Consider the following 24,795-nt stretch of genomic DNA (forward strand, 5'->3'; position numbering starts at 1 on the left):
TGCAAGCTTTTGAACACTAAGTGCTGCTAGATTGGATTGTGTATATATATATATATTGGACTATTGGGTGGTCTGTACCACAGTGCTTCACCATCACCACAGGATAAGTATTGTGGCCATGTGAGACATAAGCGACATCGATACTATTGTTTTCAAGCTGAATTGCTGGGGACTGGAGCTACCTGAGGAGTTGGTCATGTGACTTTCCCTAATTCTTGAGAGGAGTTTGGTTCTACCTCACTGTTTCATGCTTCATCTCAGCTGACTTATGTAATTATATCCTTTCCATCATGTCCATTTTTTCTCCTCAGATCAGTTATGCAGCGATGGATCCCATATTCAGTGACAAGCGTCTCTTCCCCTACTTCTACCGCACGGTTCCCGATGATAGATTGCAGCATAGAGCCATTGTCTTCCTTATGAAGCAATTTGGCTGGAGCTGGGTGGGGATTCTGGTAGGAGATGACAGTAACCAGAGGTTCAGCATGGAGCTCTACAAGGAGATTATCCAGAGTGGGATCTGTGTGGCTTTCATGGAAACGATTAAGAGAGATGAAGCATTGGAGAAGGAAAAAAATTTACATATAATGCGTAAAACCAGCTGCAGTGTTCTTATATTTCTTGGAAATTCTAAGGATGTTTTTTATCTAGAAACTATACTGTTTGAGAAACACAGTTTAAGAAAGGTCATAATCCTGCCAACCATGCGCTTTTCACATAGGATCACTATGGTTATTAACCAATCACTGGTGTTTTCTCCTCCCAGAAGAGATATTCCAGGGCTGAGGGAGTACCTGCTCAGTGCCGGCCCTCTCAAATACAAGCATGTCCAACTTATGTATTGGATATGGATTAGATATCTTGAGTGCTTTGTTGGAATTTTCAATGAGAGATGCAGACCCTGCACTGAAAAGGACTGTCTGAGTCAGGTGGACTCTTCTGTCTATGATGTAAATGACTTTAGTTACACCTTTAGCATCTACTCTGCAGTCTATGCTGTGGCCCATGCACTTCATGACTTGCTTTCTTATGAAGAAAACAGCCAATTACAGAGCTTTGGGACATCCCATCATCCTTGGAAGGTAAAAAGGAAAACTAAGTCCATCAATGTGTTCACTGGTTAGAATAAAATTATACATCACCATGTAGAGATGGCCCGAACTGTTCGCCGGCGGACAGTATTCTGTGAACTTCCGCTGTTCGCGCCCGTGATGAACACCGAACATTTGGTGTGTTCGACACGCCCCCATACATCATCATTGAGCTAAACTTTGACCCCTTACCTCACAGTCAGCAGACACATGGCAGCCAATCAGCTAGCTCCCCCTCCTGGACCATCCACCCCCCCCCCCTTATAAAAATCAGTTTTGGTGGCCATATTGGATTCATTCTCTGGCTGCAGTAATAGTGAGAGCAGGGTCAGACTTGCTGCAGATAGGTAGGGAAAGCATTAGCTAGGCCTGTGTCCCTCACTGACTACTTGCTGAAAGCACCCCAAATAGCCCTTTTGAGGGCTATTACATCGGTCTCCTGTAAAATTCCACAGCCAACTGACACCCATAGCTGTGCACACTACTGCTATTTGTTGCCACATAACATTGCAGGTACAGAGTACCACTCCTGTGCATTATTTTTCACTGTATTCTTTTAGTACTATTGCATTTCTCTGTGTGTGACACTCCACAACCCACTTATACCTAGAGATGTGCACACTACTTCTATTGAGGCCACATTAAGTTGCAGTACCACTCCAGTGCATTATTTGTAGGAATAGAATGTGATTTCTGCCCTTTAGCGATTAAAACACGACTGCATCAACTCCGTAATTTTTCGTTAACCTTTTGGCATGGATCCCCCTCCAGCATGCCACAGTCCAGGTGTTAGGCCCCTTGAAACAACTTTTCCATCACTTTTGTGGCTAGAATCAGTCTTTGTAGGTTTCAAAATGTGCCTGTCCATTGAAGTCTATGGCGGTTCCCCCGGGTTCACATGTTCAAAAATTTGCGGAAGTTCGCGAACCCAAAATTTGATGTTCGCGACATCTCTATCACCATCTACTTACAAATTTAAGCCGTAAAAAGTTCAGTCCATTCATGTGTATTTTGGCAAAAGCTGGATAACCAAAGTTTTCCTAAACTCAGCAACAGCTCTGTAAATAAAAACTAAGAGTTAGTTCTCATAAATACAATTCCATGCATGCGTTTGGATGTAATCTCTTATGTCGTTTTCTAGAAATTATACTTTTTTTTAGTACTAGAAAGTACTAGAAAGTGTACTTTGTAGTAAAGAGCTGGTAAGGTTGATATTAATAATTCGCTGCGTCACCTTGCTGTGACCTTGTAGAGTAAATACAGTTTTCGCAATAGAAAGAACTAAGTACAGTGGCATAACAATAGGGGCAGCAACCCATGCAACTGTGGAGGGCCCAGGGCCCCTCTGGCATTGGCCACTCCCTCCCTCACCTCGGGCTCTCCCCTCAGCGCTCTCCCTCCAGCATTAATCAGCAATAGGAGCAGCGGCGGCAGGAGCACAGAGATACCATGCTTCCACAGCGGAAGTCCGATGTCTAAGTGCCATACGCTATTTACAGGAAATAGCGTCAGATGCTTTTCAAAAAGACCTTATGCTTTTTGAGAAAATCGATTTTAAAAGTTCAAAGAAAAAAACGGTACATTTAAATGCCGGTCAATGACAGATCGTGGGAAATATTTCCCAGCAGTTAATAGCAAAGGTCCCTTACATCCTAGCAACACCACATTTGCAGGATATGTTAAAAAAGATAGTGGGAAACAATATTTAAAAAAATAAATTAATTTTTTTTATTTTTGGGGAATATTCTGAGTGTGGGAACTCTGAAAAAAAAAAAACATGGTGTGGGGTCCCCCTTCCCCAGCCTCTGTAACCCCTTGTCCCCCATGCAGGCTGCGATAGCCAGAATGCGGAGCCCCGGTCGACTGGGGCTTCGCACCCTGAGCTATACCAGCCCGCATGGTCCATGGTATGGAGGCTCCGGGGGAGAGGGGCGGCCAAGCCTTCCCCTCTCCCCCCGAGCCCTTGTCCAATCCATGGACAAGGGGCTCTTCCCCACTTCCGGTGCCCCAGGAGGAGGTGGGGGTGATGACTCCCTGGGGGGGTTCATGGTGGCATCTGGGAGTCCCCTTTAAGAAGGGGACCCCAGGTGCCCACCCCCTCCCAGTATAGTGGTACAAAGTACCCCTTACCCATTTCCACAAAGGGTTACATGAAATACACTACAGAAAGCAAAGCATTTTAATATTCTTATACAACCCGAAATACTTACCTGTAACTTTAAAAAAAAAATTCCCACGCCAATATCCTCGGTAAATGATCCAACAAATACAGTATCCTCTTATCTTGTGATCTTCAATTAAGTTTATTGAAGATCTCCGTTGCACCCCACATAGCAGAGAATGCGTCCTGTGGGACGCATAGCTGCCAGCTCCCGCTGTCCTCCCCGCCTCCTCACCTCTCACCCTCACCTATGGGTACACCGGGTGCCAGCCTAGATGAGGGTGACAGGTGCAGCCAGGTGCGGAGAGACAGCGGGAGCCACAGCTATACGTTTGCACAGGACGCATTCTAAGTCTATACTAACCGGCTCATAAATGAGCCTGTTCTTTTTGTATTGAATCGAAAGAATCGTCTCTGAACCGATTCATTCGATTCAATACAAAAAGTACCAGCTCATTCATGAGCCGGTTAGTATAGGCTTAGAATGCGTCCTGTGCAAGCGTATAGCTGCGGCTCCCGCGGTCTCTCCCCACCTGCCTTCACCTGTCACCCTTACCTAGGCTGGCACCCGGTGCACCCATGGGTGCACCAGGTGCCAGCCTAGGTGAGGTGACAGGTGAGGAGGCGGGGAGAACAGCGGGAGCATTCTCTGCTATGTGGGGGAGGCGGAGATCCTCAATCAACTTAATTGAAGATCGCAAGATAAGAGGATACTGTATTCGTTGGATCATTTACCAAGGATATTGGCGTGGGAACATTTTTTAAAGGTACAGGTAAGTATTTCGAGTTAATTAAGAATATTAAAATACTTTGCTCTTAGTTGTGTTTTTATTTCATTTAACCCTTTGTGGAAATGGGTAATACCCCTATACTCATTTCTCCTGGGGGGTTTGGAAATCTAGGGACTCCAAGATGCCACCATGAACACCCCCCCCCCCCTGGGAGTCATTGTACCACCTCCTCCTGGGGCACCGGAGGTGGGGAAGAGCCCCTTGTCAATGGATTGGAAGGCTTGGCCACCCCTCTCCCCTGGAGCCCCCCCATACCATAGACCATGCTGTCTTTTATATCTCAGGGTGCGAAGCCCTAGTTGGCCGGGGCTCCGCATTCTGGCTATCCCAGCCTGCATGGGGGACAAGGGGTTTCAGAGGCTTCTTTTTTTTTTCAGATTTCCCACACGCAGAACATTACCCCCCCCCCCCCCCCCCCCCAATTTTTATATATATATATATATATATATATATATATATATATATATATAAATATATATAAATATATATAAATATATATATATATATATAAATATATATATATATATATATATATATATATATATATATATATATATATATATATATAAATATATATATATATAAATGAGCGGTGCTCATAGTTCAGTTAGTAGCTAGTAGAAGGTGAGGTGTTTTTAATTTCATTTCTGCCATTTAGTTGACCTTTAGGCTTTTGGTATGGTTCCCACTAGAACGCTGATTAAAACTAGCATTTTTGCCTGGTTAGAGTAGGACTCACCAGATTGGGGACACTTTGGCGCAGTTGGTGAGCTTAAGCGCGTTAAAGCGTAACCAAGAGCCCCTGTCACTGTTTTCCTGTTGTGTGCTGCAGCCCCTCTGTATATATATATATATATATATATATATATATATATATATATATATATATATATATATATATATATATATATATATATATATATATATATATATATATATATAAATTATATAAAAATTATAAAAATTATATATATAGTTTCCCACATCTTTTTTACATGTCCTGCAAATTTGGAGTTGCTAGGATGTAAGAGGCCTTTGCTATTAACTGCTAAAGTCGGTGGGTGATAAATCAACCAGAATTATGGGGGTGCAAACACGCTGAATTTTGCCTTGGCTTTCATTGGGCTTCCTATTTCACTTTCAAAAATCTCACATTTTTCCAAAGGACGATGGCTCAGTCAGCAGTGGCAAATTTTCTAGCATTGTAGGGACTCTTAGGAGGCTCAGGACTGGTGAGTTTCAGGCCCCTAACCCAAAGAAATCATAGCCTAGGGTCACAAAAACGTGTTTATTTTTGCAATGGTACTAGTGGCGATTCTGACGAACATAAATCGCAGTCATGGCCGTTAGCAAAGTCTGAATCTCACGACATGTCGCATGCAAGTAGAAGCCATATTGTTGTACTTGCACTCCAATTTTGGGTTCCCTACATCTCTGCAAACCAGAGTTACGGGGATGCAAAAGTGCTAAAATCCCCCATAGGCTTTCATTGGGGCCCAGGTTTTGAGGGTACAAAAGCGCAGGTTTCTGCCGAACGTTAAGGTAAGGGCCCGAAACTCACCAGCCCTGAGCCCCCTTAAACTCCCTACAAAGCCTGGAAATTTGGGGATGCTCAGCTGTACCGTGCGGCAGAAACCTGCGCTTTTGTATCAAAGCCTAGGCCCCAATGAAAGCCTATGGGGGATTTTAGCATTTTTGGTACTGGGAGTGGTGACGAACATAAATCGCAGACATGGCCATTAGCAAAGTCTGAATCTCACGACATGTCTCATGCAGGTAGAAGGCATATTGTTGTACTTGCACTCCAATTTTGGGTTCCCTACATCTCTGCAAACGAAAGTTACTGCGGTGCAAAAGTGCTAAAATCTTCCATAGGCTTTCATTGGGCTTCCTAGTTCACTTTGCAAAATCTCACATTTTTACAAAGGACGATGGCTCAGCAGTGGCAAATTTTCTAGCATTGTAGGGACTCTTAGCAGGCTCAGGACTGTTGATTTTCAGGCCCCTAGGCCAAAGAGGTCATAGCCTAGGGTCACAAAAACCTGTTTATTTTTGCAAAGGTACTGGTGGCGATTCTGACGAACATAAATTACAGCCATGGCCGTTAGCAAAGTCTGAATCTCAGACATATTGATGTACTTGCACTCCAATTTTGGGTTCCCTACATCTCTGCAAACCAAAGTTAAGGGGGTGCAAATGTGCTAAAATCCCCCTAGGCTTTCATTGGGGCCTAGGTTTTGAGGGTACATAAGCACAGGTTTCTGCCGAATGGTACGGCTGAGCAGCTCCAAATTTTCAGGCTTTGTAGGGAGTTTAAGGGGGCTCAGAGCTGGTGAGTTTTGGGCCCTTACCTTACCGTTCGGCAGAAACCTGCACTTTTGTACCCTCAAAACCTAGGCCCCAATGAAAGCCTGGGTGCCAGCCTAGGTGAGGGTGACAGGTGAAGCCAGGTGGGGAGAGACAGCGGGAGTCGGCAGCTATACATCCGCACAGAATGCATTCTAAGCTATAGTAACCGGCTCTGAACTGATTTATTCGATTCAATACAAAAAGAACCGGCTCATTCATGAGTCAGTTACTATAGCTTAGAATGCGTCCTGTGCAGACGTATAGCTGCCGGCTCCCGCTGTCTCTTTCCACCTGGCTGCACCTGTCACCCTCGCCTAGGCTTGCACCCGGTGCACCCATGGGTGCACCAAGTGCCAGGCTAGGTGAGGGTGACAGGTGAGGAGGCGGGAAGGACAGCGGGAGCCGGAGCTATGCGTCTGCAGGAGGCATTCTAAGCTATAGTATAGCTAATTGCTGTGGGAAATCTTCAATCAAGGTAATTGAAGATCGCAAGATTAGAGGATACTGTATTCGTTGGATCATTTACTGAGGATATTGGCGTGGGAACATTTTTTTAAAGGTACAGACAGGTAAGTATTTCTGGTTAATTAAGAATATTAAAATACTTTGCTTGTGGTTGCGTTTTTATTTCATTTAATCCTTTACGGAAATGGGTAAGGAGTACTTTGTACCCCTATACTCATTTCTCCTGGGAGGGGGGTGGGCATCGGGGGTCCCCTTCTTAAAGGGGACTCCCAGATGCCACCATGAACCCCCCCCCCAGGAAGTCGTCGCCCCACCTACTCCTGGGGCACTGGAGGTGGGGAAGAGCCCCTTGTCCATGGATTGGACAAGGGCTCAGGGGGAGAGGGGAAGGCTTGTCCGCCCCTCTCCCCCGGAGCCCTCCCATACCATGGACCATGTGGGCTGGTATAGCTCAGGGTGCGAAGCCCCAGTCGGCCGGGGCTCCGCATTCTGGCTATCCCAGCCTGCATGGGGACAAGGGGTTACAGAGGCTCGGGAAGGAGGGACCCCACCCCATTTTTTTCAGATTGTACACACAGAACATTCCACAAAATTAAAAATGTTTAATTTTTTTTATATTGTTTCCCACTATAGTTTTAACATATCTTGCAAATGTGGTGTTGCTAGGATGTAAGGGGCCTTTGCTCTTAACTGCTGGGAAATATTTCCCACACTCTTTGACCGGCGGCATTTAAATGTATCTTTTTTTTTTTTTACTTTTATCTTTTAAAATCGATTTTCTCACAAAGTATAAGGTATTTTTGAAGAAAAAAAAATGTTCCCCCCTTGCTCCTACTTTTCTTCTCAACATAACCTGCAAATTTGGTGATTCTGGCATTTAAGGGGGCTTTGCTATTAATCCTTAAAGTTGGCGGGTTTTGGGCGACGGTAGCTGAATTAAAATTTGAGTGTAAAATTCGGATCCAATCGATTTCGAATTCGTGATTGATATCGATCTTCGAATTTGACTTCTGGATTCATGAAAATCTCCCCGTGATCACGGGTAAATTCGAATATGAGATCACTGGCGAGCAACCCTGGTTACGCCCCTCAATAAGTACTTACAATAAAAGGCTTTGTGAAATAAAGTTATCTTTCCACTTCTTCTATTTTTTTTTTAAAGAGAATCTTTTGACTTTAAACAAATTGCCACTTTACAGCTAAGGTAAGGGTGGACTTACCCCACCAAATAAATTTTCGAGCTAAAAAGAAGCAATTTGTGGCACTTTTTGCAAAATTTTGCTGTAAAATAATGACATTTTGTTTTCTTTGACCATATTGGGAAAATCGAAATTTGCATTTTGAATGTGAAAATTTGCAAGCAGCACTCTTGGGATTTCCTCTGGCCCAGGAATTTTATTTTTCTTAAAAGAGGAGATTGTGTCTGCAGCTCCATCTTCGGTGGTCGGGTCCTCAAGATCTCTAATGGGCTTATCAGAAAAGCAGGCCAGGGCCAGGTACCCCAGAAAACCTTCAGAATCTCCTCTGACACCTGTACCCTAGGATGAGTAGCAGCAAAAATTGTGGGAGATATCAGATGATGTGGAGCAGATGTCCCCTGCAGGCATGTGCAGGGAGGGGGAGGGGGGGTCTGGATGCCCATTAAAAGGCCCCTTTGGCTGCAAAAAATAAGCTCCACCCCGGTCATGATAAGCCCCATCCACCGCCCATGGGAAGCTCCTGCCCCATCTGGGACACTTTGGAGTAAAGAGGTTTCATACAAGGTTCCTAGTGTAACCATCTCCACAGCTGTGTGGGAGCAGGTAAGATAGTGCCTCCTTGACATCAGTGACCTCTCCCCCCCCCCAGTGCTCCCAGTGACCTCTCCCTTCACCTAGGACCCATACTGACCTCTCCCTACCCAGCATTAGCACTGCAGTGATCCTGCCTCCCCCAGCACCCACAGTGACCTCTCCCTCCCCCAATGGCACCCGTCTTGTCCCCAGCAGCACCCATAGTGACCTCCCTCATCACCTAAACAGCACCTAAACTGATCTCTCCCTCCCCCAGCACCCCTAATTTCTTCCCCTTCCTGCAGCACCCACACTGACATCTTGTGATCTCTGCTTCTCCCAACATCCACCCACACCCCTTTCCCCGAAAGTTAGCACCCAGTACTCACTTGACATCAATTACCTGTCTTCAGGCCTAACATTGCACCCAGTACCTACACCTCCATACAGCCTCCATATGGCACCCACTATCTGCACCAAGCACCCACTTAAGCCATACCCACACTGAAAGTACCTGCATTTAAAACCCATGCTACACCCAATGCCCATCCATAGCCTGCACCCAGTACAGGCATGGCACCAAGTATCCGCACCTATGTTACACCCAGTACCTGCACCCAGCACCCACAGGACATCCAGTACATGTACCCAGATCTCACATGGCACTAAGTACTTGCAATTAATACCTGTATGACACTTGATACCTACCCATAGCCAGAACCCACATGACACCCTGTACCCACACCCAGAACCTACATTGTCCCCAGCATCTGCATTCAGTACCCACATGACAACCAGTACCCCCTAGCCAGAAATGAGTAGGGGGGAACGTGCGGCCACCAGTGACACCGGGACTGACTCAACACCACTGAATGCAGCCAGAGCTTCTGTGACTGAATGTATGTGTCAAGCGGAGGGGCTCAAGGGTATGTTTTAGGATAGTTTGAGAGCCGGGTGGGTAAAGGTCACATCACTGCAGGGCAAGGGGGCTGTGGGGGAAGGTCCCCCACCACTTGTAGGTACTACTATGCATATTTGGGGGGGGGGGGGTGCGCAAGGCCCTTTTTTAAATTTGAGCACCCCACTTAAAGAGGCTCTGTAACAAAAATGTCATCCTTTTTTCTACCATCCTGCGAGTTCCTAAACCTATTCTAATGTGCTCTGGCTTACTGCAGCACTTTCTACTATCACCATCTCTGTAATAAATCAATGTATCTTTCCGCTGTCGGACTTGTCGCCCTGTGTCTGGAAGGCTGCCAACTCTTCCGTGCTGATCTGTTATGCACACCCCTCTCCAGGCCCCTCTATGCACACTCCCGTGTGTGTGCTATTTACATAAGCCAGCAGCGTCTCTGCTCTCTTATCAGTGAGAGAAGAGAGCTGGATAAAAATCCTCCTCTGTTAGGCTGTGGAAGGAGCTGGCTGATACATACTGAGGAATTACAGACAGGGCAGAGCTGTCTGCAGGAAAAACCGATCAGCCTCACAGCCTGTCACTATTCAGTGGATGATAGCTGCAGGGGGACAGAAGGTAAACACACAAATGATCTCTTGAGATTCAAAAGGAAGGCTGTATACAGCCTGCTTGTGTATGGATGTATTTTCTATGTGTGGACATACTGTACATCAACCTACTTCCTGTTTTGGTGGCCATTTTGTTTGTTTATTAATAAACTTTTAAAAACTGTTTTTGACTACTTTTAATGCGGCGGGGAGCGGTGAAATTGTGACAGAGGGTAATAGGAGATGTCCCATAACACACTGGTATGTTTACTTTTGTGCGATTTTAACAATACAGATTCTCTTTAAAGAGAGTCTGAAGCCTCCTAAAATGCACTTTTTTTAGGCAGTCTTCTAAAGCATTAATGGCTAAGCTGAAATGCCACTATCTCGCAGCAAAGCGAGGCTTTAATCACCCCGAAATTTCCGGGGCAAATTGCGAGGCTCCTTCCTGTTGGAGGCAGAGCTTTGAGCTGCCGCTCTGCCTCCATTCGCGTCAATCTCCCGTGGATCTTTCACTGAGAGGGGCGGGGAGAGGCGGAGATCAGCGGTGGATTGATGCAAATGGAGGCAAAGCTGCAGCTCAAAGCTCTGGCTCCCCGGGGAGCAAAATGTATGACTTTGAAAGTCGTGGAGTTTTTCCCCGGTATTCGGGGGGTGGATGAAAGCCGTATTTTGCCGTGGGATAACAGCGTTTCAGGTAAGCCATTAATGCTTAGGAATACTGCCTAAAAAAGGTGTCACTTTAGGAGTCTTCAGAGTCTCTTTAAGGGCCCTCTGCACATCCCTGGTCCCCTGATAGAGGCATTATTCTAGGGATTACCATGCTCTTCTGATCGGACTTTAGTCGAATATGTAAGAAGCTTACTACATGTGTTGTAATATTTAAAAGATATTTTAGTATTAGCCAATGAAACTAACTCTAATGTCCGACAAGCCACCTTTCAGGTGAGGGAGAACGCGTTAACAATTGCTTCGTCTCTGTAGAGTCTTTTTCATAATATTCAGCAAAATTAAAGAGCATTACAGCAATAAGTGCCATACCGGCACGAAAGGAGCCCTGCCTTAGACCACAGATGCATTCTGAGTTTCCTACCACTGCAACTGCTGGTTGAAATATCAATTATAATAAACAAATAAAATTACCTTTCACATCTTTTGTTTACTGTTAAACTATAATTTTCTTCTCTCTCTAGCTCCATCGATATTTAAAAAGCCTTTTATTTAACACCACCGGTGGAGACCTCATACACTTTGACGAGAAGGGATCAGTACCGGCCCACTTCAGTGTATTTAACTTCATTATATTTCCTAATGAAACAATGAAAAAGCTACAAGTTGGGTATTTTGCTGAAGGTCCTGATGGTCTCCAGTTTCTGCGCACCGACAAAGCCATTCACTGGGATCCCAGATTTAACCAGGTGATCTTTCTATCAACAATAGCACACAACAGACAACTGCTTCAGTACTGGTGTTTTAAATCTATTTCCTTACCAGATCAATTTTGACAATTATGTTCTGTCCTCGTGTTTACATTTCTCAGTCACATACAAGTTTATCCAAACAACTTTAGTATGGTTTACTTTTTGTTGTTGTTGTTGGGGGGGAGGGGGTGGGGAGTTGTTAAAAGAAATAATAATATTAATACCTTTTTTTTTTACCTGTACCATCTCTGATTTCCCCCCCCCCAAAATATGTGTACATATGATGAATTGCAGCAGAGAATCCTCCAAGTAAGGATTCTACTAGATACAGTACTATATACAGTTGTGTTCAAAATTATTCAACCCCCACTGAAATTGAGTGTTTTTGGCTCCATTGCAGGTTTCCTTTAAGCAGGGAACATTCCTTTAAAGGACTTACGAGGCCAAATTATTAAAAAAAAAGTTAAAAAAGTGAAGTACCTGCATCTCTTTAAAAGACACGGAGGACGCCATCCGCGCCCTCCGTGTCATTCCGCCGGGTCCCCGCCGCTCAATAGACCCCCGGCCTGTCACGACCGGAGCTGGCCGCGGCTGCGCAGTCTGCACCTGCCGCGAGTGCGGCTGCGCAGCTCTAGGGCCAACCCCCAGATTCACGCTACTGTAGCGTTGATCGGGGGGTTGGCCCTAGAGCTGCACAGCCGCACTCGCGGCAGGTGTGGACTGCGCAGCCGCTGCCAGCTCCGGTCGTGACAGGCCGGGGGTCTATTGAGCGGCGGGAACCCGGCGGAATGACACGGAGGGCGCGGATGGCGTCCTCCGTGTCTTTTAAAGAGATGCAGGTACTTCACTTTTTTAACTTTTTTTATTAATAATTTGGCCTCGTAAGTCCTTTAAAGAGAATGGGAACCCACCTAAAAAAAAAATCAGATACTCACCTAAGGAGAGGGAAGGCTCGGTCCTAATGAGACTTCCCTCTCCTCTCCCGGTGCCCGGTCCCGCTCAGGATCCCCCATAGCAGTATTGGACCATTTCGGTCAAATACTGGCACTTCCGTCACCGAAGGGAGGTTTCGTAAGTCTTCGGGAGCACTCGGGCTCTGGAAGATGGGCCGCTCCATACTGCACATGTGCGATTGCCCTCTATGACGCACTCGCGCGTGCGCAGTATGGAGCCGCCTGTCTTCGGGAGGACTCGGCTCCCGAAGACTTCCGAAGTCCCCTGCGGCGGGGGATTTGAACGGAGGATCCTGAGGGCACCGGGAGAGGAGAAGGAAGGCTCATTAGGACTCAGAGCCTTCCCTCTCCTTAGGTGAGTATCTGACATCTAACATTACCTTTAAAAGCAGTGGACATCCCTCATTTAACACCCCTAACCTAACAGTGATAATGCATTGGACTGACACAAATGTAGAATTAGAAAGGGGAGTAAATATCTTCTAAGCAGGGGCAGTCAAATTTGGTAGATGGTAGAATACAAAGTACCTAATAATGTTTTGGAAAACTTATTAGGAGAGGTCGGAGATAAAGCTTTAACCTCCTTGGCGGTAACCCCGTGTGTGACACGGGGTAAGCCGCCGGAGGGTGCCGCTCAGGCCCTGCTGGGCCGATTTTAATAATTTTTTTTTTGCTGGACGCAGCTAGCACTTTGCTAGCTGCGCCAGCACTCTGATCGCCGCCGGCCCCTGCCCGATCGCCGCTATCTGCTGCGGCGCGGGCCCCCCCCCCCCTCCAGACCCCAGCGCTGCCTGGCCAATCAGTGCCAGGCAGCGCCGAGGGGTGGCCCGGGACTCCCAATGACGTCCCGACGTCAGTGACGTCGGTGACGTCATCCCGCCCCGTCGCCATGGCGACGGGGGAAGCCCTCCAGGAAATCCCGTTCTATGAACGGGATTTCCTGATCGGAGATCGCCGAAGGCGATCGAAGCGGGCGGGGGGGTGCCGCTCAGCAGCGGCTATCATGTAGCGAGCCCTCGGCTCGCTACATGATTAAAAAAAAATTTAAAAAAAAAAAAACTGCTGCGCTCCCTCCTGGCGGTATTTTTCATACCGCCAAGGAGGTTAATAGGGGGTTGGATGGAAACTCTTTAAAGCATAAGTCTACTTATGTGCATACGTACAGTTCTTGTTCTTGGTTTGTTCACCACAGAGTAGTAAAAATAATATTATCCCTAATTAAGATTAGGGATGTCTGTTTACAGATAGACTACAGTCCCCCAGTCTATGCTCTGGAATTGGTTAAGTTAACAAAAAAAATAAGATAAAAGTCAAATCAACTAAACAAAAATGGCTACACTTAAAGGGACTCCGAGCTAAAAAAAAATGAAAATGGTACTCACCGTGGGCTTTCTGCAGCCCAGTGTAGGTCGGGAGGTCCCACGACGGCGTCCTGGCTCTTCTCCCAGGTCTTGTCCCAGAGATGGCTGCCTGGCGGTTTCCGGGCGGCTCCAGGTGACACTGGCCCAAGTGTCGGGCTCTCGCGTGATGAAGTCAGCTGTGAGGTATGCGGAAGAGAAAGCCTAACACTCGGGCCAGTGTCACCTGGAGCCGCCCGGAAACCGCCAGGCAGCCATCTCTGGGAGAAGACCTGGGAGAAGAGCCAGGACGCCGTCGTGGGACCTCCCGACCTACACTGGGCTGCAGAAAGCCCACGGTGAGTACCATTTTCATTTTTTTTTTAGCTCGAAGTCCCTTTAAAGTGACTCCGAGCTCATAAAAAAAATGAAAGTTGTACTCACCTGGGGCTTTCTCCAGCCCAGTGCTGGTCGGGAGGTCCCACGACGGCGTCCTGGCTCTTCTCCTTCTCCCCGCTCCGGAATGGCTGACAGGCCGCAGCCCGGGCGACACTCGGCCCAGTGTCGGGCTGCTCCTTCCGCGTATGACGCGTATTAAGTCACACGCCGGCTGCCTCGCGTCATCACGGCGGCCGGAGTGAAAGTACTGCGCATGCGCGATTAAAGCGCGCATGTGCCGTACTGCCACGCCGGCCACCGTGATGACGCGATGCGGCCGGCGTGATGAAGTCAGCCGTGAAGTATGCGGAAGAGAGAGCCCGACACTCGGGAGAGTGTCGCCCGGGCTGCGGCCTGTCAGCCATTCCGGAGCGGGGAGAAGGAGAGGAGCCAGGACGCCGTTGTGGGACCTCCCGACCAGCACTGGGCTGGAGAAAGCCCCAGGTGAGTACAACTTTCATTTTTTTTATGAGCTCGGAGTCCCTTTAAGTGTAGCAATTTTTGTTTAGTTAATTTGACTTTTATCTTATTTTTTTGTTTATTAAACTGCACATGCGCTGTACTGTTAAGCTGGCCACCGTGATGACGCGATGCGGCCGGCGTGATGAAGTGAGCCGTGAAGTATGTGGAAGAGAGAGCCCGACACTCGGGCCAGTGTCGTCTGGAGCCGCCCGAAAGCCGCCGGGCAGCCATCTCTGGGAGAAGACCTGGGAGAAGAGCCAGGACACCGTCGTGGGACCTTCCGACCTACACTGGGCTGCAGAAAGCCCATGGTGAGTTCCATTTTCATTATTTTTTGAGCTCGGAGTCCCTTTAAAATTTAGTACATAGCTTGCAGATACCATGCTATTTATCTATTTATATGACTGGAAGTCCCCCCCCCCCCCCCCCCTAAGCATATCAGGCTTTTTTCAATTAGAACACTCTATTATCGAAATGTAGACTTTATGGAAGTTGGTCCCTTTATGGAAGTTGGTCCCAACCTTACCGCCTCCCTGTACTTCCCTAGTGACATGAAAGTACAATAGGAAGGGAGGGTTGTTTTCTCATAAGAATGTCCACAAATCTTTAGGTGGCTGCACATCATCTTCGCCAGTTTACAAATGATTTGAATATTTATTTTATGACAGATCCCCTCTTCAGTGTGCACTCCCAGCTGCCTCCCCGGTTACAGGAAGGTCCCTCAGGAAGGACAACAGAGGTGCTGCTACTACTGTGTGCCCTGTGCAGAGGGCGAGATCTCCAACCAGACAGGTGAGGAACATCTGCTTGAATCTCTGGAAAGTTGTCAGCCACTGGACAAAGGAAAATTAAAGGGCTAAAGGCTTCAGGGACTTCTTTGTATTACTCTTGCTGAATAACTGTGATTAAAAATGATTGTAATTGCAAATTTAATTTGAAAGCAAACAAACACACAATTTCAAAATTTCAAGTTTTTACATCAAACCCTACTGCACCAGGACCCAATTCATATTTTTTCACCTGACTAAATTTTTTCCTAAGAGATCATTTTAAACTTCCTTTTAAACTAACTGTCCAGTACTTTGTAATTGGAAAACTACCAAAAAGTAGGTAAAAGGGTATTATCAAAATTATTTTTGAGTAATTTGAGTATTATTAAGTATGTTCTCACTTGTCAGTGGTTTAAATTGCATTTTATTGGAAAGGACCCTGGGATTTTTTCAAATTTTAAAATTAATATGTCAACTTTGGAGGCTCCTAATATCTCTATGACTGGTTCTTTGATGAATCAGATAAAACTTAATTATCCTTTTATCAGGATAAGGTATCGAGGTTAGTATATGGGACCTTAATTAGTTCTAAGTAGAGGGGTGGGTTGGGGCTTACTGATCCAAGGTTGTATTATCACGCGTGCATTCTGTTTAGGATGTTTGATTGGACGTATAGAGGTGAATTAAAAGGTTGGGTTAATATTGAAAAGAGATTGGCAGTGAAGGATTTGGTGGATGCTCTCTGGCTACCTCGGATTTTTAGAGGACTACGTCCAACAACTCCAAATAGGTTTTGAAATGTGTTTAAGCTTTGGGATTTGGTTAATAAGAAGTGTGGTTGGACAGAAGGATTATCGCCGATGGCCCCACTTGTGGGATTTTCTTCGCCTGGACTGGAGCATGGTTTCTTTGGATCGTGGGAAGGAGGAGGGAGAATGAGTTTAAAATATATTTAGTTAATGGGAATCTGAAACCTTTGTCTATTTTTCGTGAGGAATATGGTCAGTTTGTATTTGATTTTTAAGGCATAGACAATTGGAACAATTTCTGGCGGAAAAAAATATTATTTTTTTCGGAGTAATATGGGACTGTCAGAGTTTGAGAGGCTTTTAGTGTTGGAGTGTAATGATCTGCTCTGCTGTCTGCACAGGCAGACAGCTTTTTGACCATTTTTTAGGTCTGAGTGCTGCAGGTCCCTGGAAAAGAGACCTATCTTCACTCTGCAAGTTTCAGAGTTGCTGTTCTGGTGAGGAATTTGCACCCACTTGTCATGCAAATTGCTTAGCTGCTTCCTTTGATGGCTTGCAGTATAAATACCATTTCCTCCCAGAATTCCCTGCTGGTCATGAAGGTTTGTTCCTGCTAACTTGCCTGGAGTCTCAGCCCTCTGCTAATAGTTTGCTAATATTATTATCTTTGAGTAGTTATCCTTGGGTGTGCACTTACATTCCTTCTAGCATAGTGAGGTCGTTATTATCTGTTTTGCCTTGTTCTGTCTTTCTGTTGCGATTGTTCTGTCACCCGCGGCGGCTGACAGGAAATCGCTCTGACTGTTTGGATTGCATTCGCCCTAGCGTTAGAGGCGGTGGATCTCTCTGTATTCTGTCTAGGAGTGTAGCCAGAGCTGCGGTTGCTACTGGCTACTCCTTCTGTCTGTCTTGTTGTGCGGATCGCACTCGCTCTTGCGGAAGAGCAGTGGATCCTTTCAGTCCTGTTCCTGTTGTCTGTTTATCTGTCGGTCTGGAGCGGACGCTTGCTGTTGCCTGAGGTAAGGCAACCGATTAGCAAGCGTTTCTGTTATTTGTTTGTTTGTGTTTTCTGTGTTCTTTTGTTAGTCAGGGTTGGCGCGTTATGTCTCTGTTGCGCTTTTCGTGCGGAGACCGCGCCATTAACGTGTTTTGTCGCTTTTGCGCTTCTCGTGCGGCGACCGCGTTTAGCTAGTGCGTTTGTTCTTTTCCTTGGCATTCTGATTGTTATTGTTTGCTGTGTCTTTCTTACTACACCTATACTCTGTCTTTACTCAGTCTTGTGTCGCTATTAGCAATCGCCATTCTTGCGATTGCTTTCTCACTTGGTCTTCGCTGTTGTGTGTTCACTGTCGCCAGGTGGCGACTAGATTGGTGGACATACATACATTCTGTCTCTGTGCTCACTCTCTCTCACTAGGGGCTATATTGCCCTGTATTGCTTTCCCTCGTACAATTCCTCACTGGCATCTGTGGCAGTGCAGAGGATTTATTCCTCTGCACTCCACAGCTCCATCTGCCGGTGGGAATTCCCCTCTACAGGTGCAGTGCACCAAAGCTGGGTTCTGTTATTCAGATGCTTGTGGAGGATTTCCGCACTGTCAGCGCACATCTTGTGCGCTGACCATGGAGATAATTCCACAATCGTTACATGGAGGTTTCCCCCACACATCTGATTTATTTCTTATACAAAAGGTTAGCGATGAATTGTACTAAGGTTTTACCTGAGTATCTGATTAAGTGGGAGGAGGGCTTACAGTACCTGTGACCTGGATCCTGGCCCAACACAGTTCATGTTGAACTGCCCGACCTGTTCGTACCGGTATTCCTCAAAATTGTTAACTGTTCCTTACAATCAGGGATATTTCCTGCTTTACTGAAGGAAGCAATCATCAGGCCTCTCCTCAAAAAACCCTCCCTGGACCCAGATGCAATGACCAGCTACAGACCTGTCTCTAACTTTCCCTTTCTGGGTAAGCTAATAGAAAAAACTGTATACCTCCAGCTAGAAGCCAAAATCCTACAAAACAACAGTTATGACCCATTCCAGTCTGGCTTCAGGAAACACCACAGCACTGAAACTGCCCTCATCCAAATATGCAACCACCTCCTCATGGCATAGAGACAGAGGAGAGTGCTCGATCCTCATACTGCTAGACCTTTCTGCAGCCTTTGATACAGTTGACCATGACATCTTTATAAACAGGCTACAGGAATACTGCAGCATTGATGGCATAGTTCTACAGTGGTTGCAATCCTTCTTGAGTGGCAGAACCCAAAAAGTGTCTATGGGGCCTTCCTGTCCACCCCTGTAACACTTAAGTATGGGGTGCCCCAGGGCTCAATTGTAATGATCCGCTCAGCTGCCTGCACAGGCAGGCAGCTTTTTGACCACTGTTCAGGTCTGCATTCTGCAGGTCTCTGGAAAAGAGACCTTTTGTCAGTTTTGCAGCTTGCTGCTGCTGAGGGATTTGCATACGTTTGTCATGCAAATTGCCTAGCCACATCCTTTGTAGGCTTGCTCTATAAATACCATGTGATTCCACAGTACTTCGCTGGTCATAAGGGTTTGTCCTGTGAAACACTCCTGGAGTGTCAGCCATGCTTATTAGTTAAAGATTAGCTGAGAGTAATTCAAGGGACTGCACTAGGCATCCTTGCTTGAGCAGTCAGGATTGTATTATTTGTATTGCCTGTCCTGTCTGTCGTGCTTAGGTCGCACTAGCCTCTAGCGGTAGCAGCTGTGGATCCTTCTTATCTACTACTCTCTTGCTGTACTTGGATCGCACTTGCTCTGGCGGAAAGAGCAGTGGATCCAGCTCGCTCTGTTCCTATACTTGGATCACACTCACTCTGGCGGAAAAAGCAGTGGATCCTGCTAAACTCTCTAGCTATACTTGGATCACACTAGCTCTGGCGGAAAGAGCAGTGGATCCTGCTAACTCCATTTTCCTATTTAGATCGCACTCGCTCTGGCAGAAGAGCGGTGGATCGTATCTCTCACTTATTCCTGTTTTCGTTTATCTGTCTTGTCTGATACAAACGCTTGCTGGAGGCTCAGTGAGGTAACCGTTAAGCAAGCGCTCACGTTCTCTGTTTCGTGTTTGGGTGGCGGGGGTTAGTTAGGCGTGCTTGTCTCTGTTGTGCTTAACACGCGGAGACCGCGCAGTAAACGCGTTCGCTGTTACGAATGAGTGCGGTGTTCGCATTTAGTTAGCGTTTGTTGTTTTCCTTATCTTCTCATTGTATGATTTGCTGTGCCTTTGCTACTCTTGTGCCCTGTCTTGCTTTAGCCTTGTGTCAACTCTGGCAATCACCTCTCTCGCGATTGCGTTCCTACTTCGCTTCTGCTGTTGTGTGTGCACCGTCGCGGGTTGGCGACTAGATTGGGGCATACACATACATTCTGTCCCTGTGCTCATTCTCATTCGCAATCGCTTCTCTTGCGATTGCGTTCTCACTTGGTTTCCTCTGTTGTGTGTCCACCGGCGCAGGTTGGCGGCTAGATTGGTGGACATACATACATTCATCATCTGTACTTGTTCAGTCTTGTGTCGCTGTTAGCAATCACCATCTCTTGCGATTGCCTTCTCACCTGATCTTCAAGGTTGTGCGTTCATCGTTGCAGGGGGGCGACTAGATTGGTGGACACACATACCCTCTGTCTCTTTGATCTCTCTCTTTCAGGGCTATCTTGCCCTGCGTTTCTTCCTTCCGTACAATTCCTGTCTGGCATCAGTGGCAGGGCAGAGGATCTGTACCTCTGCACTCCACAGCTCCATCTGCCAACAGGAATTTCCCTCTACAGGTGCTTTGCACCTTTTGCTGGGTTCTCTCAAATTATACGCTTGTGGAGTATTTCCACAGTGTCAGCGCACGTCCTGTGCGCTGACCACGGAGAGAATTCCATAACCGTTACATCAATCCTCTCTCCCCTGCATTTCACGATTTACATGTTACCGCTTAGAAAATGAATCCAAAAACATGGCCTGACATACCACTGCTATGCGGACAACACCCAACTATATCTTTCCTTCAAGCCTCGTGTGTCAGACCCAACTCTAACTATAAACGCCTGCTTACGTGAACTACAGCAATGGATGAATGAAAACTGGCTGAAACTAAATGCAGACAAAACTGAAGTCCTTCTGATCGGAGGGCAGCGCATGAAAACAAAACAACTTAACTAGCAGTCTTCACCACTGGGAATAGAAGGCACGGATCTACGCAGCTCCGATCATGTGCATAGCCTGGGAGTTCTAATTGATGGGCATTTAAACTTCAGAACTCACATCTCTGCTGTGGTGGTGAAATCATCCTATTTTCACCTTAAGAACATTGCAAAAATCAAGCACCTCATTCCCCCAGAAGATCTACCAACTTTAGTTCATGCCTTCATTACCTCCCGAATGGACTACTGCAATGCTCTCTACACTGGCCTTCCAAAAAGGGACTTGTACCGCCTAGAGATGATACAGAATACTGCTGCCAGACTGCTAACCAACCAACCCCGTCACTGCCACATAACGCCAGTCCTGCACTCCCTTCACTGGCCACCTATAGAATGGAGGGTCCTATTCAAGATCGGCCTACTGACATTTAAATCACTGAATAATCTGGGCCCTACATGAAAGATATGTTGCAGCTGTATAGCAATCCCCGCATTCTCAGATCCACAGGTTCTAATAATCTAGTCATACTCAGAGTCCACTTGGAAACTTTTGGTCACAGAGCCTTCTGTCATGCTGCCCCTATGTTTTGGAGCTCCTTGCCTCAACAGATCAGGACAGCTCCATTAGGGATGATCGGAAAGAGCAAATTTCGTTCTACCGGAAATCAAAGATTCCGTCAGCGTTAAATTCCATCGCTATGAAAATTCCGCCAGATTTGTACGAAATTCTGCGGAATTCCGGATTCGGACGGGAAAATTAAAATAAATGCAAAAATAACCTTGTTTATCCTATATGGTAGCCCATAGACCCTATTAACTATTCCTTTAGTCCTTTTCTTCCTCCCTCCTCCCGGAGAGAGGAGAGTCTCGTCTTCCAGGGAATTGTAGTATTTCAAAAACCAGCTTACATACCTTGACTGGGAATTGAACCCAGGTCTGAGTGCGTGGTAGGTAGCTCACTTCACCACTATACCACCACCAACACCACATGCTGAAGCCAGCCTAGCATGTACCATTATGATATATCCAAGAGAAAAATTAACTTGCTTAAGGATTTGTAGCATTTCAAAAGCCAACTCACATTGGCTGAGAATAGAACCCAGGCCTACCGCTCTGTAGGCTGCTATCCTAACCATTATACCACCAACACAACACACTACAATGCTATATGCTGAAGCCAGCCTAGCATGTACCATTATGATATATCCAAGAGAAAAAATAGCTTGCTTAAGGATTTGTAGCATGTCAAAAGCCAACTCACATTGGCTGGGAATAGAACCCAGGCCTACCGCTCTGGAGGCTGCTATCCTAACCATTATACCACCAACACAACACACTACAAAGCTACATGCTGAAGCCAGCCTAGCATGTACCATTATGATATATCCAAGAGAAAAATTAGCTTGCTTAAGGATTTGTAGCATGTCAAAAGCCAACTCACATTGGCTGGGAATAGAACCCAGGCCTACCACTCTGTAGGCTGCTATCCTAACCATTATACTACCAACACTACATGCTGAAACTTCTTGGAGCAGGCTTACTTCCTTCCTCCAAAAGACATACATACATCCCCATAAAATCATTCAACAGCAGCTGCATGCACAGTCTTTGTGGTGCACAGTCCTTGTGGTGCACAGTCTTTGTGGTGCACAGTCTTTGTGGTGCACAGTCTTTGTGGTACACAGTCTTTGTGGTACACAGTCTCTGTGGCACAATTGGTTAGTGCGTTTGGCTGTTAACTGCAAGGTTGGTGGTTCAAGCCCACCCAGGCATGGCCTTGTCTTTTGTGTTCAGCAGTTGTCCGAAGAGAACCCCAGATAGCCAGGTAGATTCATCTCTCTCTCTCCCTCTCTCTCTCTCTCTAGTAGGGATGGTCACTAGAGATGTCGCCAACCCTGTTCGCGAACCTCCGTGAAAAAGTTTGCGAACCGCAATAGACTTCAATGGGGAGGCAAAATTTGAAAAAATTCTACCAGCTAGAAAAATGATAGAAAACATGTTTCAAGAGCTCTACTACCTGGAGGCACACCTGATTGAGTGAAATACACATCACTGCTGGAGGACCCTCCCTCCTCCAAGCTAGGTCCTTATACCATTTGACTCAGTTGTCTGCCTACACTAATTAGTTATGGGACAGCTGCTACACACTCTGCTAGGAAGATTTTAATTGGCCTCCTCCTCCCCTTCTACCTATTCTCTCCTCCCTCCTACCGAAGGGAGGAGGGTCTCTTCTGCCAGGGAATTATTCTATTTTAAAAACCAGTATACATCATACCATAGCTGGGAATCGAACACAGATCTCACTGTGTGGTGGGCAAGTCACCCTAACCACTGTACCACTACAGTAGTAAGTCAAGCTGGCCTAAAATTTACCATTTATGCTCAATGCAATAGAAACATTAGGTTGCTTAAAGGAGAACTGTAGTGAGTGGTATATGGAGGCTGCCATATTGATTTCCTTTTAAGCTATACCAGTTGCCTGGCAGCCCTGCAGATCTATTTGGCTGCAGTAGTGTGAATCACTTAGTTTGTAGAAAGGACTATAATGTGGACATAAAGCACAAAATCTTGATACAAAAATATCTAAAATCTTTATTTGACACAGTTACAAATTTCTTAAAAAAGGAGGTCTCTGCAGGATGCTCCTCATTTGCATAAGTAATCACAGGAATTTTCAACGATTTGTAAAATAGGCTTTCAGCAAAAAGACAGGGTCTAGGGCTAAAAGTATTGGAGCCAAACAATAAGAAAAATTGGCCCTACATGTGCATCATATAACTTTATTTGTACAAAATACTAAAAGTGGGAAGGCACCTGTTCACACTGTTAAAATCCATTAAAACCTCTGGCTGAGCAGGAGTGAGCGCTACTACACAAACATTGTATGTTCCACCAGCCGCCTCCAGGTTAATGCTTACAGCGATCGCCCAGCGTGAGCCTATGCAAATCGCTTCCGCCACCTGTTGAGGTCTGGCTGTGTGTGGACCCACCACCGACGCACACCAAGGCCTTCAAAAAGCAGCTGCAAACACTTCAAACAAAAACCGGAGTACTTGGGAATTTTTTCACTGACAAAGTGTGAGTCCTTTGTAAGTTTCCTCTCTATGCAGATTGTTCTCATGCAAGAATGCCTTAGTCTTGAGTTGGTATCAATAACCACTTCCAGATCGTGTTGTACATACTAAAACAATAATTTGCATCAAACTTTTTTTCTCCCCCTTCCAGGATTTTGATATATAAGTCACACTTCGTTTAGCGGTAATAGCTGTTGCAGATCCCTTTTATATACTCACGGCTTCCGCCTTCAGCGAAGCCAGCGGCTATGGCGGCGTGTGGATGGATATATGGACCAGCCGTCTCCGCGGTCTTCAGTGGTGCTCCAGCTATGGTGTTAGCGGGCTCCACTCCTTGCCATCCGGATTCAGGCTCAAGTGTAGATCCGCTATCCTTCAGATTTCCCGCCGCATTGGCGTCTTTGGTGCGGCCGTTGCTGGGTCACGTGAGCGCTCACTCCAGCTCCTCCCTTCCTGCTGACGCGTTTCGCCCCTCCCACCGGGGCTTTCTCAAAGCAGCTGAGGAATAGTGGGAAGATAGGCTGTTTTATTCATTCTTGGAGGTGGGTTAGGTCTCGGAAAAATCCGCCTTCTCATGCATATTCATTACTTCTCCGTAATCGCTCATTTTCACCATCTATTGACTGTTTATAATCTCCTCCCTTAGCGTGGAATATAGAGGGTTACGGAATCTACACTTCACATAAATTCTTGTTTACAGCAACAACAGATGTGTACTCTCTATTCACACGGATTTCCGTATTCTTATAGAAAGTAGGATAAATTTAGATCTGAGTTCAGTCCACTGGGGGTCAGTGTGCCCAGTCTATAGATCCATGTAGTTTCAATTTTATGTAGCTCTTTCTCGATGTCACCTCCTCTGTTGGAGATTCTTTGTTTAATAATCCCTTTGAACTTCAATCCCTTTGGCTGGCCATTGTGGAAATCCTGGAAGTGTTGTCCCAAGGGACATTTGGTACAACGCGATCTACATACAATCAGATGGGTACCCAACAAAGATAGAGATAATTTAACCAGTGGGGAAAGAGAAGCATTGGAGAAATTAAAACAGAGAAAAGATATTGTGGTTAGAAGTAGTGATAAGGGAGGCAATGTAGTGATCCTGTCGGCCCAGTACTATGAGAGCGAATGCTTGAGGCTGCTGGGAGACAGGAACACGTACCAAAAACTCGATGAAAACCCTTTTATGATGATAAAACAAAAAATCAATGGAATTATTAAAGAAGGAAAAATGGTGGGGGTGCTGAATAGGGAGGAGGCTGCGTTCTGCGAAGTCAATTTTTTCCGAATA

General features: G+C 46.1%; 1 protein-coding gene across 1 annotated transcript in view; it reads left to right on the forward strand.

Annotated features, from left to right (window-relative positions):
- Positions 1-24,795, forward strand: part of LOC137504559 (vomeronasal type-2 receptor 26-like) — a 176,281-nt gene that overhangs the window by 136,050 nt on the left and 15,436 nt on the right. Inside the window, exons 7-9 of the mRNA XM_068233141.1 lie at positions 312-1,082; positions 11,326-11,550; positions 15,412-15,535. Of these exons, the coding sequence (XP_068089242.1) occupies positions 312-1,082; positions 11,326-11,550; positions 15,412-15,535 (1,120 nt within the window). The remainder of the gene's footprint in view (positions 1-311; positions 1,083-11,325; positions 11,551-15,411; positions 15,536-24,795) is intronic.

This window comes from Hyperolius riggenbachi, chromosome 4 (genome assembly GCF_040937935.1).
Source record: "Hyperolius riggenbachi isolate aHypRig1 chromosome 4, aHypRig1.pri, whole genome shotgun sequence".
NCBI classification, from domain to species: domain Eukaryota; kingdom Metazoa; phylum Chordata; class Amphibia; order Anura; family Hyperoliidae; genus Hyperolius; species Hyperolius riggenbachi.